This window comes from Scatophagus argus, chromosome 6 (genome assembly GCF_020382885.2).
Source record: "Scatophagus argus isolate fScaArg1 chromosome 6, fScaArg1.pri, whole genome shotgun sequence".
Taxonomy (NCBI): Eukaryota; Metazoa; Chordata; class Actinopteri; family Scatophagidae; genus Scatophagus; species Scatophagus argus.
In genome coordinates this window covers 24394225-24410200 of record NC_058498.1, presented here as the reverse complement: position 1 = coordinate 24410200, position 15976 = coordinate 24394225, and the positions used below count along the sequence as shown (strand labels likewise).

Here is a 15976-nt window from a genome sequence, read left to right as displayed (position 1 = left end):
TCAGTTGGCAGACTTTGAAAACTCCGACTTTGAAAACTCCGACTTTGAAAACTTGCTTTGGTTTGCTCGCTCACAGGAAGATAAATATGATAAGCTTAAATTAGCAGCCTGACTGACTGATTGCCTGATCTCAGGTGAAGGACTTGGCCAGGTTTAAGCCCATGCAGAGGCACCTCTTCCTGTATGACAAGACGCTGCTGTTTTGTAAGAAACGAGAGGAGACCACGGATGGCCACGAGAAGACCCCGTCCTACAGCTTCAAACACTCGCTCAAGGTCAGATGGTGATGAGTGAGTTGGTTCTTTTCCCAGGTGTCCCTTTTGTTTTGTTTGTGTTGCTCCTCTGTGTTTGGCAAAGATCCCACTGTAATCATTTAAGGGAGGCTGCGGGGCAAAATGTTGGCAGGTGAATTTAACTGAGTTGAGTGCAAGTTATTTGTCGGGCTGTGTGCTACAGCTTTGCATTTTTTCACCAGAATGTGAGTTCAAATAAGCAGATATGTTCAGATGCTTTGAGCTGGCAGGAATGGCTGGAAGTCATCGCTTTCCTCTCCTACACTGCATCTTCACAATGTCCTTCACAATCAACCCAGACAGATATTTGAATTATCAAAAACTGAGCCCGCAGTGCATCAAAATGTTGGACTGTACGTGTAAAACCCTCAGGTTTTGAGTTTGATGGACTGTCTCTGAGTCCACCACCTAGCCACAGCTTTTTTAAACCGTTTACTTTTATATGCTGCACAAGTTGAAATTACACACAAATTCAGTGTAAGTCCAGAAGCCCCAGTTTTCCACCTGCACTTAAACACAACATGTATTTATCAATCTGTGTGGGCCTGGAGACTGTGAAGAGACTCCAAACTCCACACGCAAACGCTTTTAACACTCTGTAAATAAATACAGAAGAAGATCATAAGCACTTTTAGACGTTCATTTACACGTAAAGCTTGAAAAGCTCAAAAGCTGATAAAAAATGCTCAAATTTGAGAGGATGAAATTTTAAAATTTGCATGTAAAATATCAATATTTACTTAAGCTGTGATGTGATGCACACATCAGGGGTTTATACACACTGTACACAGGGTTTGAAGTGTGTGTCTGAGTGGTAGCCAACAATTGATTTTTGCCTTGGGTCCAACTCCAACAGGTTAAATCAGCCATGTCAAGTTACCGTCAGCTTTCTGATGGTCGTTTAGCCACTGCTGCGTCTCTCAGTGTTTTCTCCTTCCTGTTTCTGTCCAGATGAGCTCTGTGGGGATCACAGAGAATGTCAAAGGTGACAACAAGAAGTTTGAAGTGTGGTATAATGGCAGAGAGGAGGTTTACATCATACAGGTAAGTTAAAGCGGGCAGAGGGACACAAGGGCTTTATTCAAGTTACTGCACTTTTCTTCAATACATTTATTGTAACTTTAAGCTTGTAAAATACAACACTTTGCTAAGATTAAGATAAGACAAACCTTTATTCATCCTACAATGGCGAAATTTACATTGTCAAAGCTGCAAACAGGATTGGAAGAAGGCAAAATCAAACACAGAGCATAGACACAACCTTAGATAAATAAATAAATGAATAAATGTAAGACCAACAGCTGGATGGAAAACAGTATACAGACTGTTGGTTGAAACCAGTGCTTCCTGACCCTTTGGCTTTTGAACCACAAGCACAACAAAAAGAGCTAATAATGTAGAAAAGTCCATAAAATGAAAACAGATTTATGTTTCAGAACGTTGTTTTGATGCACAAGTCACACTTCTTCCACTATAATGTTGTCATTATACACTTAAATGGATGGAAGAGTTGGATGAAATTTTGTCCATGTGTAATTAAATTTGTGATCTAATGCTCTGGTCATGTCAGGGAGAATGCATTTATTCTACATAAGCATATAAAACTGAAAAAAAAAGTTGTTTGAACATCTGGTGATGTAAATTAACTCATATAATACAGAAGTATTTATCTTATTTATTTAAGTGTAAATATCTTGTGAATTTCTTTCAGTTTTATGATATCAGTGAAAATGTCATAAAACCGAAAAGTAACACTGTAAAAAGATCCATTTAATATTTCATTTTTGTCTTAGATAATTCATGTGAGGAATTCAATGATCTTTTCCACAGTCCTCCTCTGGGGGGCAGTGTTGCAACATACAGCTCCCCCACTCAACTCAGAAACACTCAGAAACAGCGTTAATGTTAAGAGGCCTTTGTTGTATATGATGCTTGTTTGTGTGTGTGTGTGTGTGTGTGTGTGATATGTCTTTTTTTCCCAGGCTCCTTCCATGGACGTGAAAAACATGTGGGTGTCAGAGATTCGTAAAGTTCTTACAGGCCAGCTCGAGGCATGCAGAGGTACACGCACACACACACACACACACCTGTGCATGCATGCATGCATACACTCACACTCATACCTATGCACTCGTGTGAGAAGTCACTTCAGTACCAACTTGCAGCTAGAGGACGGGCCCGTGTCTCCAGCATCCACGTAATGTCGTACATACATGCTGTGTAACACATTGAATTTCTGCTCACACATTCACGCTGGCTGCTGTCGCTGCTATTTAATTGCATCTTCACAGTTCCAGGGCCATTTCCCATACAGTGCATGTCATACCAACATTCCACTGAATGCATTGGAATTATCCATCACACACGTTTCTAAAAGCTTTTTGAAGTCTGTATCACATACATTTTGGCTTTCTGTTCCAATTTTTTTTTTTCACATGCTGTGGCTCCATCATTACTTCCTGCAGCAACAACTCAATTTCTTCCTGTTATTGTGAAGATTTTCTAGTCAACAGAAGTATCTGTCAGCACATCTCAGAGTCATCCTTCGCTGCAGTCTGGTGATAGGCTTGTCATTCTCTTGTGCTGACTGCCAAGTCAGTGAAATGTCCTCTTTCTAATACTGAGCTGCAGAAATGTCATTGCAACATACAAACATAATCACACTCTGTTATTTTTGTTGCATGTATGCATCACAGTGACTGGGTCGTGAACAGGCAGCAGTACTGAGTGTCTTTATTTAAACAGTTTAAATCACCAATTTTACATTCACTCTTTTAGAATTCCTCCATCCTAGTGATGCATTTATGAGCAGGTGACCCTCGGGAAGTTTACCGCAGAACAAAAAACAGCAGGAGGATTTCCTGTTCTGTAACTACAAGTACTACAACACTGTCTAAGCATGGCATACACAGGAGCCTGGGTTGTTTCACAGGAAGCAGCTTTCCAGTGAATGAAGCAGGACTTTGCATAATTCTAAAACTATTGAATAATATTGTAGTCACCGTGAGTGGATTACAAGACTGGATAAAACAAATGAAATACACTGTCAGTGAACATTCTACTGATACATTCAGCATCAACACTGTGGGACATGTTATTTTTTTCCTCGTTATGTTTAGAAATAAACTTAATTCAGGCTGCATTAGGTTGCTGACAAAATTAGTTGCATGATACAAGACCAGGTTGCATATAGCAGAGCCTACATGCAAAGAATTCCAACAAACAGCAAACAAACTAATCTAAAACAATACTTTAGGAAACCTCAAATGAATAATCTGTGAGCAAGTTAAAAGCTTCTGAAAGTACGTTTAAATTGACATGTATGACAGTCCATCAGCTGGCCTGTAAAGATCTCTGTAGATTTGTGTTCAGAGGCATTTCAGACATAGCAGTCAAACAAGAACCCAAATGAAAATACTGATTCTCATGCAAAACACAGAGATGGTGTGGCAAACATCCACTCAAGGTCACCAGAATCCAGTGGGCCCACTGAAGTCAGAGCTGTGCAGTGCTGAGATGATTAGCTGATGGACAGAAAATTACATTTGAAGGTTTGGGGACTCATGAGACATAGATTAACAAAAGAAAATGAAAACAGCAAGGATATTGTGACTTTAAGTCTGTCATAGTTTGTTAGTCTCTTGGGGGTCAAGCTGTAAAAACGCAGCATCCTACATTTCCCATAATGTAAGAATTTAGGGTCTTTCAAACTTCATGTTTATGGCTTATAGCACAAATGTGATAAAAGAAATATGTGCTCTTTCAGCCTAAGATGACACAACCGTCAAACCTCAGAAAGCTCCTCTAGCCACACAGGGCATTATATGAAAAATAAAATGTAATATACCATATATGGTTTAAAATGCTCTGGAAAAATAAAATAATATGTCTAAAATCAGTCCTGTGGCCTTTATGTGATTAATTTATAGAATTTCAATAGTTGATTTTAAGTCGTTTATTAGGAAAATGGCTGAACGTCCTATAGTTCCAGATTCACAAATGTGATATAAGTAAAATGCCTTTGGGATTTCTGACGTAACATCAGAATCAGGAAACTTTTCACTATTTTCAGCCATTTAACATATTAAAATATTAGTTGATAAATGTAAAAAAAAAAAAAATATATTATTATTATGTTATTAATAGTTACAGACACAGGGGAAAGATGATTCATAAAGCATGCAGATACAAATACTCAAACATTTACACTCTCTGTACCAGGAACCATCAGTTGCCCATACCGCTGTGGTCCTGACTGACAGGAAACCCACCCTCTGCGAGCAGCACACTGCCTATCTGACAGCCCGTCTGTGTGTGTGTGTGTGTGTGTGTGTGTGTGTGAACCTGTGCCTGTCTGTGTGAGTGCGTGTGTATGTGTGTGTGAGTGGGTATGAGTGAGTGAGCGTACTGACTAATAACACAGCAGCCCTGTCATGAAGCCTGGAGAGCAGAGGCTGCACTGGGCTCTGACGGTCCAATGCCGCGACTCTATGTGTGTGTGTGTGTGTGTGTGTGTGTGTGTGTGTGTGATTTACACCTCTGATTTTGTGTGAAGAGGGTAGAGGAAAGACGGAGAGAGAGAATGAAACTGGAGGAGATTGAAAGTGATGGGGAGAGAAGAGAAGAGGGTGGTGGAATGATGGGTAAAGGGAGAGACGAGATTTTCAGGATGGAGACGGAGGTTAAGAGGCAGCACAGAGGGAATGAAGGAGGCTTGAAGGGATGAACGTGAAAGGAGGGAGAGGCAGGTGCAAGAAGAAAGGGGAGTTGAGAGACAAAGGACGAAGAAGAACTGTAGTAATTCCAGCTCTGTGTGCTCGAGAGAAAGAGAGAGAAAAAGAGAGATGGTATGAATGTGATGGCCAAGAAAGAACAGGAAGAGATGGATTATAACGTGACAGATGAATAGACAGCTTAAAAGAAAATTCCGCTTTCTACTTCTGACAAAATATTTAATTGGCATTTTTTTTCTTCTTCTTCTTCTTATTCCTACTGCTGCTCCCACCAAGAGATCAGCATTCCCACATATGAAAATAAGTCCCGTGCCAAGCTTCCTCAACTGGCATTGTGGGCCGATAGACCTGACGGTGGCGCTACAGCTAAAGTTTAAAGGTTTGAAATTTATAACAAAGCAAGTGTACATGTTATGACTTTGCAACCATCACCAAAATGTAGGCCCAGTTGAGTAGAAATGTTCAGATGCTTGGAACTCACAGTAATGATAAAGTCCAACACTCAATGACGAGTCGTTCATTTGAATCAGGTGTGTTGGAGCAGGAAAACATCTAAAACATGCAGAGCACAGGACTCCAGGACCAGGACTAATGGATTAGAGAAACATAATGTTAAAGAAATTTTTAGCTGCTGACGTCAGGCTGTGTCAGCAGCTTTTCGACCAGCTGAACTTGTTGAATGGGTGGTGGAGCCCACTGGTTGCTCTGATTGGCTGTTCAGCTAAGGGAAACAAGGAAGTGAGGAAAACAAAGACACAACTAAAGTCAAGAGAGCACACACAGAAAGCTCTCATCATTTTTCATTGTTCATTCCAGTACGCAAATATTTTCATAATGACATGGCCATCCGGAATGAAGCAACTGAAGACCAACTGAAGCAGGCATTGTCTTATCATAAGTTTGCACATCCACAGTTCTTGGAATTCTGCATTCCCCTTTTGAATAACTAATACACCACCACCCGCTGCTTTGGAGAGTTACCGTACTTCCTCTCCTGCAGGTGCAGAACCTACGTGGACCTTGTAGTCTTTGTGGTGCATTCAAGTTTGTGGCTCAGACACAGGTGACTTGAGACGGTTCAACAGTTGGCCCAGTTTTTTTTTTTTTTTTTTTGATGTCACTCTGGGGTGTCTAGAGCTTTAATAAACAAACACATAAAATACACGAAACAATAACCAGTACAGTAGGTCTGAGCTGAACCAAGAAGAGAGTCCGTAATGGATGTGTAGAGGGGTATAATCTGAACCAGTCTCGCTGTCTGACTGCTGATGAAGACTGCGAGTGATGAGTGAGTGCATGGTTTGGACGCTGCTCCAGCTTTGTGACCGGGAATCCCTGTTAGGAATGGAAATTATTTTAATGCTGATATTTATTGTGTTGTTGTGTGTTATTTTGATGTGGAATCACTGATTGCTGACATCAGCTAATACTAACTGTAAATGTGTAGTGAGTTACGGGTGTTTATATTAGTGGTTCCCAACTTTTCGGCTTGTGCCCGCTCAAAACAGAGCACGTCTATTATTTGTCCCTTGTCAAGCCTTGTCAAGCCTGAGGAAGTAAAATTATTCAGTAATTCTCGTGGTAAATGAAAGATTAGAGCAAAGACTGAAAAAGTAATATAATTTTCCTTCTTTCATATCCTGTTAATCATCTTGTGACTCCTGAGATTTGTCTTGCATCCCATTGGAGGTTCCCCAACCCCCCAGGCTGATTTGGTACATTTAAAAAAAAAAAAAAAAAAAAAAAAGAGGGATGTGGAACACTGAAGAGTGCAGCGGAATGCATGTAAATTTACCACTTGAAGCGTACTTGTTTGTCTTGTTCACATTGACAAGCTGACACCGTGCCGACGAGGATTCACTCATTCGCCAGCCTGTGTCTGCAGCTGTGCATGCTGTTGCTCCTCATTTCAGTTCCCGACTACTGCTCTCTGCTGAGGTTCTCCTCGCACACCTCACACACAACGTGACCACCTTTATGAATAAAACATGGCTAGATCCATGATGAAAAAATATATCCCTTTTGCTGAGTACAATATTTGGAGCATGCGAAATGGCTCCATGCTGAGTCTGCATTTCGGCGACCGGTTCATTGGTTGCTTGGAACAGGAGGTGACAAGCCAGATCATTCACAGAGCTTGGTATTTCACTTATGTGAGCTATGTGCTTGGCCAAGGCTGCACCTCACTGTCTCCGGTTATTTCACTGGATTCTTCTCAAGAGAATTTTCGTCACACAGCAGAATCCTGTGGCAGGCCTGATTTGTTAATGCTGCGTTTATGAAGCCTCTTGTTTAGATATGGGTTGATATCTAAAGCCGTGTCCCTGGTTGCTCCGGTGTGGTGATGCTTCTTCATTTCTTTATAGCGCCACAAAGTGATTTCTATCAGGTCAATAAAAGCAGCTCACCGAGTTGACGCAGCAGTTTGGGAGATTTTAAGCATGGGAATAACTCAGAAATGTTAGTATGGAAGGAGAGGGAAGAGTCAGAGAAGCTGTAAAAAATGTCATTCTTTAACACTGTTCTGGAGGTCAGACACATAGCCCGAAACTCATAAACTTCCATTTCACAGCTGATCAGAAAAAAACAGTGCAGTTGGACCTTTTTTACTATCCTGCAGTGTACTGTTTGTTTTCCTCTATGATCTTGACCTGTGCAATGAAGGCTGACCTTGTGGTATTGTACTGCAGCCACTAGATACTATCCTGTCCTGTATCCTCTGTGGCCCGTACAGTGCAGGGCAAAGATTCAACAGGATCCAGACAACCTTAAGGTCCTTAGGACAGATTAACATAAAGCATAGGGAAGGACGCAGAAAGAGTGGCCTTAAGTAAGATACTGATCCCCCAGCTACGCTAGTGGAACTGCTAATACCCCTTTTACACTGGACAAAAAAAAAAACCCCAATCACACCCGCTAATATCTGGCAGTACTTGTGAATTTTTATTGGCTCCAGCTCTGATCATCTGTGACACCAATTGGAGCCCTGACACCCAAGTGGACACACTAATTTTGGCCCTTTTTCCAGAACGATGCTGGCACATTAATAATTTTCCATCTGTCTTTGTTCAAGCAGCACTCGATGATCATTCAGTTGGCATTTGAAAGAGAGGCTCATCTGCCATCACCAGTTTGGTACTACTTATGTGCAGTTGTCACCAGAGATGGGAAGGGAACAAGTTTGTCTCTCTATATAGCTATTTCCATCATCAGCTTGTGTTTAATTCAGAATGTGATTTTATTTTGAAGCTAGTTTTAATGAAGTATGATGTTGAACGTGACACAAACAGAAAGAGGAACTCATCTAGTGGCAATGGAAAATTAGTCAAACCTGTAATTTTTGATGTTTTAAAAGACAGTGCAGTGGTAGGAATATTAGAATGTTAGTCTCTGAGCCTGTCCTCACTAGAAAAACAACATTATTTTCCACTTATTTTAATCCTGAAAATAACTCATCTTTATGTGAAGTCACCTCTTGAGGTTTGAATTAATAATGGCTGAGCTCTTTTACCCCTAAAGGACGAGCTTGGACTGGAATCCAGCAATCTTCAAAAAGAGGGTATATACAGTTTGGATCCTCTGAGTACATCAGAGACACACAGTCACCATGTCTGGCAGGGTTAGAAATTAGTTGAAAAAAGGATAAAAAAGAATATATGTTTTGTCCCTCCTGTTAGGGGAGCTGCTTTATGTTTAAGTCACTGTCACTGTAGATTTGGCTTATATTCCTTGATTTATGGACGCACAGGATGTTATATGCAATCATGTACATACATGCATCCACATGTTCTTGTATCCACACATACAGCCTCACAAACATGGGCGGAGTTACGGGGGGGCCAGGGGTGGCCCTGGCCACCCCTGACCACGCCCTGGCCCCGCCTTGGCCACCCCACGGCCGGAGAATAATTTTAAAATAAATTATATGTCTCGGAGAATTTTGGTTCCGGCCGCGAGATTTTAGTTCCGCTGATTTGTTTCCCGGTGGGACCCATTTTGCTGTAACACCCACAAGCTGTTTTCTCAACCTCTCTGAAACGAACGTGCCTCGTGTAGCAGCAACTGGTGGAGGAGTCAGTCGAAGTCATGTCCAAGTCCGACAACACAACCTACCCATGAACCAGGGCCGTGAGATTTGGAGGTAAGTTATTTCTCCATGTTTTTGGACATGAAATTTTCTCATTTTGCTAACTGTGGCTTTCACAAAGTCCTTTCACAACTAACTCAGTCAAAAACATCTAGCTAGTAGATTAGGGTAGGTAAAGGCTCACAAATTAATTGTAGTCTACTGTGCATAACGTCACAACCATTTTTGATTGATCCATTGTTGTATTTCTGCTAACAATCGTCGGTAACGTTAGCTTGCACATAAGTTACTAGCGATAGCATCTCGAGTTTGACCGTTCTCCCTGTTTTGAATGAATGTGTCTGCCCAAAAGTGCTGGTGTGCCCGAACGTCTCAGTGTGCTTAATTTGAACGTGGTCACTTTCAGTCATTGGTCTAACTTGAGACGAGATGTCACATCAGTACTCACTCAGCCATTAGGCTAAACAACTCTCACAGCAATTTTTTTTTATTGAATGGTCAGATGCAACCAACACGTTATCCCTTTTGCTAAACTCTTATGCAGCAATGTGGTTGATGCATTTATGTTCTTTTCTGTCAGGAAACATGAAAAGAAAAATCACACACTATTTCAGCCAGTGTACTAGTAGTAAACAGACATGCATCAAAGACAGAAGGGACAGTGTTGAGGATGTGCAGGATGAGATAACAGAGCAGGATAAGTCAGACAGCAGCAGGATTTCATCTGGAAATGGATCCCAAGGTACCACACACACTAGCACTGCTATCATCGTATATTGTGTGTAGAGTTATGCTTTTTACAGGCCTCACCTGTTATAGTGTATATGATGTACCCATGTCATACAGAGAAGACAGATTCAGACAGACAGACATCCAGCAGAGACAAAGGGGACAGTGTTGAGGATGTGCAGGATGAGATAACAGAGCAGGATAAGTCAGACAGCAGCAGGATTTCATTTGGAAATGGATCCCAAGGTACCACACACTTACGGTCATCATTGTACGTTGTGTGTAGATTTATGTTTTTTACAGACATCATTATGTTATGATGCACAGTGTATCTGATGTACCTGTGTACTGTATCACTAAAACTTTCTGTTTCTGTAAACTGTTGCATTTCAGTCATTGATCCAGTAACACAACCCACTCAAGGCACTTCGCAAGGTAAGCAGTATCCCCACCACCACTGTTGATTACTGTTTAGCATTACAATCAGTGATCAGATTGCATGCAGCATTGCTAGGAGTATTATACAAACTTGACATCACTAAGTTCCAATATTATTTTATGTTGTGTGGTTAAACTGACAGATGCCAACAGACGATGCCAACAGACGAGGCAGCCGAACACCAACCCTGGGTTCAGTGGGCCCCCTGCAGGTATAAATCACATTCATGTCTGTGCAAGAATACATAATGTATATGGAAATGTTTGGTGACATGTGAGATGATGGGTTATGGTTATTTTTCTTGTTTTAGACATATCCAGATCAAGATCAGACCCACCTACCCAACCCCAGCTGAAAGAGTACCCAAGAACAGCCTTCGGTGCAAGACAAAGAAATTTCAGTCCTTCGTGGTATGGTCTGTACACATGGATTGAATACTCCCAGTCCAAGGACGCTGTTTATTGTTACGCCTGTAGGCACTTTAGCCTTCCCAACGTAGACACTACTTTCACAGACAAAGGCTATAAAAATTGGAAGAAAGCAATGTACTGTGATAGTGGCTTTGCTACACATGCCAAATCTCAGTTGCATATTAATGCAATGTTAGCTTGGTGTAACTACCAGACAAAAGGTCCGGAGGAAACTCTGATAAATACACTATCACACTGTGTCGGAGAGTTAGTAAAGGAAAATCGCCATTATATAAAAAGTGTTGCTGAAGTGTTATTGTTAACTGCCACGCAAAATATTGCTCAACGAGGGCATAGAGAGAGTGATGAGGATAATAACCAAGGAAACTTTTTGGCCATTTTGCAGCTTCTTGCAAACCACGACCCAGTAGTTGAGAAGAAACTGAGTGGGATGCACAATGCCAAATACACCTCACATCAGATACAAAATGAAGTGCTAGATATATTAGCAGAAATGGTGCGCTCCTCAATTATAAAGGAAGTGAAGGACAGTCAGTTTTTTGCCCTTTTAGCAGATGAGACCAAAGACATCGCAAAGAAAGAACAGATGTCAATTGTACTACGCTACTATTATAATGGGGAGATAAAAGAAAGCTTTTTGCATTTTGAGGCTTTGGAACAGCTTGATGCTGCTGAATTGACCAAAAGGATAGTCAGTATACTTGAGCGCTACGGCCTGGAATACAGAGAAAATTTGGTTGGGCAGGCGTATGATGGTGCGTCGGTTATGCGTGGCAAAAACAGTGGTGTTCAGGCTCGGCTGAAGGAGTTGGCAAATAAAGCCTTTTATGTCCATTGTAACGCCCATTGTTTAAACCTAGTGCTTGTGGACACTGTTAAAATTATTCCGGAAGTTGACAATTTCTTTACTGTCGTGCAAAAATTGTATAACTTCATGTCAGGGTCATACGTTCACCCAAAGTGGCTGAATATGCAGAAACGATTGTTTGAAGGGACGCCACCAAGGGAATTGCAAAAATTGAGTGACACACGCTGGGCCTGTAGACAAAAAGCGTGCCAAACTATTCTTGATAGGCTCCCAGCCATTATCTGCATTCTTGAAGAACTAGAAGCCAGTGAAAGTGGGGACCGATCTATTGAGGCGCGTAGTCTCCTGGCCTTGATAGATATACAGTTTGTTGCGCTTCTGGTCACAATTTGCAAACTTTTTGGAGAGGCGAAATGCCTTTCGGATGCACTTCAGTGCAAAAATCTTGATCTCGGTGCAGTAGTCTCTCTGGTGGAGGCACTAGTAGACACCCTTAAAAGCTTTAGAAGTGAAGAATACTTTGAGGGGTTATGGAGAACTGTGATTGCTATGGCACAAGCATGCAACATTGACATAGAACCCATGAAGAGAAGAACTTTGCTTAGTCAAAGGCTGGACCATGCACATGTAACGTCCACTGTCGGTGGGCGTTCTGAGAAAAACGTGGACACTTTCAGAATTGGCATCTTTTACCAAATAATAGATGTAATGCTAAATGAGATTGAGCGGAGGTTTTCAAAGCCAAGTTGTACTGTAATGCATGGAATTGAAGCCTTAAACCCCAAAAGTAATCACTTCTTTGATGAAGAAGCACTGCTTCCATTTGCAGCACTTTATGGCTGCAATGCAGAAGATTTGACACATGAACTACATCAGTTTAAGCGCATACTGGACAGAAAAGTCCAAGCAGGCATTGAAATGCCTTCAAGCATACTTGATATGACGAAATTGCTGGAGCCTAATAGCGAAATTTTTCATGAACTATTTAGGTTGTACAAAATTGCAGTCACCCTCCCAGTGAGCACAGCTTCTTGTGAAAGAAGTTTTTCTGCACTTAAACTCATTAAAACATACTTGAGGTCAACGATGGGTGACCAAAGATTGAACAACTTGGGTGTACTCAATGTGGAGTCTAGACGATCAAACTCCCTAAACTTGGATGAGTTTGTGAATCATTTTTCTCACACCAGCCGCAGAATACAACTTTAAATATATACATATATATGCAACACACATCATCTGTCTCACATACACAACTCATGTACTACACCTCACCTACTTGCAACATATTCTCACTCTCTCTGACTCACACACACACACACACACCACCTCTCATGGACTCTCTTAGAATATCCCAAACAATAGCTTGTAACTCAGAGATGTAATTTGTACTGTACATGTAATGAAAAACATCTCAACATGTAGAAAGATGTGGTACTGTATATGTATGAGTTCAGTATAAATGTAGAAACATGTGGTATATGTATGAGTTCAGTATACATGTATTTTCTTTTTACTGCAGAAAGCACCTTTATGTTAAATAAGTATGTTACAATTTCACTTAAAGTCTATCTCAAACAAGAGCTCAGAACTCAAGAGATTTAGTTTCAACAGTACATATGATGGACAATAACATGTAGAAAGTGTTAACATGTGGTATGAGTTCAGTATACATGTATTTTCCTTTTATTGTAGAAAGTATCTATATGCTTATGCTACATATAATAAATGAATACATTGATTTCTTACCTTGGATTTTCTTGGATTTTGTTCATGAGTTGGACCTAATTGAATGAATACTACATGGCACCAGATAGGCCACCAAATACACCAGAATATAGGAAATCAAAACTAGCTAATTTAAAATTTTTACGGGGGAGGACCCCCGGACCCCCCCGCCTTAATTGGTCACAGCATGGCCACCCCTTCGATTGCCCTGGCCACCCTTTGGCCACCCCATGTAAAAAATTCTGGCTCCGCCCCTGCTCACAAACATGGTAATATTCTTATTTTAGGATGTGCTCAGCTTTGTGGACCAATGACCTGATGGAACAACAGAGAAAGATACAGTTGACGGCAGAACTATTGTGTGTTTCATCCCTCCGACACATCTCGGTGTATCAGGCGCAAACTGGGACACCAGAGACTGTAGTTCACATCTAGTCTCTTCAGCTTTTTAACCATGTCCATGATCTAGTTAAACTTCAGCTGACCTTAATCATTGAGGCACCAGATCATAGGATGCTCATATAAATCATTTCTGGAAGGTGCTGAAGAAGCGATGTCATTTGATGAACTGTAAAATAAGTAATGATATGTTGGATTTTTCAGAAGCCAGCCAGCTCAACATCTACGGAGCCCCCATTAGGTGAGCCACCAGCAATCTAGTAAACTGTTACGATGAATCTATTTAAGATAATTGGAAATGAAGTTGCAGATGCCTCACCGCGTCGTTGGTTTATCGTACCTGTTGCTCTAATCCAACAGGAATGTGCGTAAGATGGCGCTGAGACAGTCTGATTCATCAAGTCCAGAGTCAGGCTTCAGGAGGACCAACCCCAGCCCTAATATGAGGCAGAAGAAAGGTGAGGTCATAAAATATATATATATTTTTTTTTTGCTTTGTGCTGCAAAAGCAAACATCTCCCATTACCTTATGGGGTATGAGGAATAAAGTGTAAATAGGGAGTGAAGTATGAACCCTTTCGCTGCAGATTGCACCCCACTGTTGAGTTTACAGTGGCAGTAAAGTGAAAAAAGAAACAAAAGGCCAGGTGAGACAGCACATGCTCACACACGCAACAAAACTCATCTAAGCCTGGATGCTGTATTTCTGCATGGACATGCACAGTCACAAACACTCACACTCTCAAAGCCACTTCTCAACCCACGCAGTCGGGCCAAACGCATGCAGGACAGCCTCTCCAAACACATATGCATGCACACACACACACATGTCAACACACATGCGCTGTTCTCAACCACAGCTGGAGATAAGATAACAGGTACGATTTCACGCCTGTGAGGAAGCGCTCTGTGTTACTTTCCAGTGAGTGAGAATATCAGCAGTCCATCAGAAACGGTTGTGTTGACCAGAGCAGAGAGTGTGTGCGTGTGTGTGTGTGTGAGTGTAAATCAGGCCACCATCTTCTCCAGGGAACCACCTCCTCTCCTACCTTTCCTTTCCGTCACCATTGCTCCCTCCATTACTATCGATCTGTCACCTTCTTTTTTTACGACCATGCTGCCCAGAGCCTTCCCATCATGCCTTCTTGTGTCTTTTTACATTCCTTCCTTCCAAAGCAGTATGGAGAATACAAACCATACTTTTAGCTACACAGTAAAAATTATGTGTTTTTACTAAGCTGTGAAAGATGTTGTTCCAGAGAATAGACATTCTTACTCTAAATATACACCACAATCAAGACATTGGAGGCAGACAAGCACTGCCCAGGAGGTGGAGGAGGTGCTGAAACGTGTACGGCCACGGGACTAGTGGAAGAAATACTGTCAGAACCTGTCAGAACATGTATCTGTTCATCTGACAAAAATACTGTGCTTGACTATGCCAGGAGTAGACAGACAAACAGGTGTTGTTTTTACTTATTGATTCCACCCCCACAGAGCTGAAACTGAGTGAAACTGAGCAACTGATGGTGAAACAGGGGCTGGATCTGTCATTAAAGGCAAAATTAGTCTATTTTGTCTTGGTCTACAACCACATACACAGCTAACGTTTCAGTCATTAACTGAAATTTTATGCTTATTTGACAGATGACAGCCATTAAAAAGCATGGTCAGACTTTATTCAAACACCCAAATTGCAAGTCTTTTAATCCCATTGTTGTGTCCTCAGAGGGAAGGCCTTGAACTGCACAAAAGTTTGATAGGATTTGGTTCCAGGGTCCCTCATTTGATAAGAGTTTTGCATTTGAATCTTTTATTACGGAAACTGTATGAAACTCATGACCAAAGTAGTCACACACTGTGTCATTATGTTAGTTCCGATGGACTTCAAGTGAAAATAAACTATTCGCCTGGAATTCTCCATTCAAAATGACTGGTTTATGGCAGAGTTGCTGTGCCTTGTAGGAATCCTGAACAGTTGAGGTCCCTACATCTTACAGATTTCTACAACTCAGATCATTTTTTTTGAGTTTTAGAAGTTCAGGTCTTTTAGAATATATGATTTCATGTAGGCAACACTGTTATAAGTCTCCTAAAATCTCGCAATAGGTGAGTTGTTGCAGGCAGACGATGGTGTGAGTCAGAGTTGGATAGTGGAGTCTGGAGTTTACCAAGAGAAACTGCTGGCAAGAATTTTTTTCCAAAATCATGGCTGAATATTTGGCTGATTTTATAAATCTAGATGAGGCCATAACTGCAACAACTCCCCTCTCGTCCACTGACTTCTGCTCTGTAAAGGCAAAATATTTGACAGTATGATGTAATATGC

The 15976-nt window shown here is 41.3% G+C and overlaps 2 protein-coding genes across 9 annotated transcripts in view; both read left to right on the top strand.

Annotated features, from left to right (window-relative positions):
- Positions 1-15976, top strand: part of mcf2l2 (MCF.2 cell line derived transforming sequence-like 2) — a 118737-nt gene that overhangs the window by 75924 nt on the left and 26837 nt on the right. For all 8 annotated transcript variants that reach the window (XM_046392584.1, XM_046392577.1, XM_046392576.1 and 5 more), the window contains exons 23-27: positions 135-275; positions 1245-1337; positions 2276-2354; positions 13852-13888; positions 14008-14105. In XM_046392584.1, coding sequence (XP_046248540.1) covers positions 135-275; positions 1245-1337; positions 2276-2354; positions 13852-13888; positions 14008-14105 — 448 coding nt within the window. The remainder of the gene's footprint in view (positions 1-134; positions 276-1244; positions 1338-2275; positions 2355-13851; positions 13889-14007; positions 14106-15976) is intronic.
- Positions 8863-13500, top strand: LOC124061063 (zinc finger MYM-type protein 1-like). Its single transcript, XM_046392585.1, has 4 exons — positions 8863-9167; positions 10236-10277; positions 10424-10492; positions 10592-13500. The coding sequence occupies exon 4, from the start codon at positions 10825-10827 to the stop codon at positions 12727-12729; it is 1905 nt and encodes a 634-aa protein (XP_046248541.1). The 5' UTR covers positions 8863-9167; positions 10236-10277; positions 10424-10492; positions 10592-10824; the 3' UTR covers positions 12730-13500.

Coding starts and splice junctions, on each gene's coding strand:
- LOC124061063 (XM_046392585.1), top strand. CDS start 10,825: ATGTACTGTGATAGTGGCTTTGCTACACATGCCAAATCTCAGTTGCAT.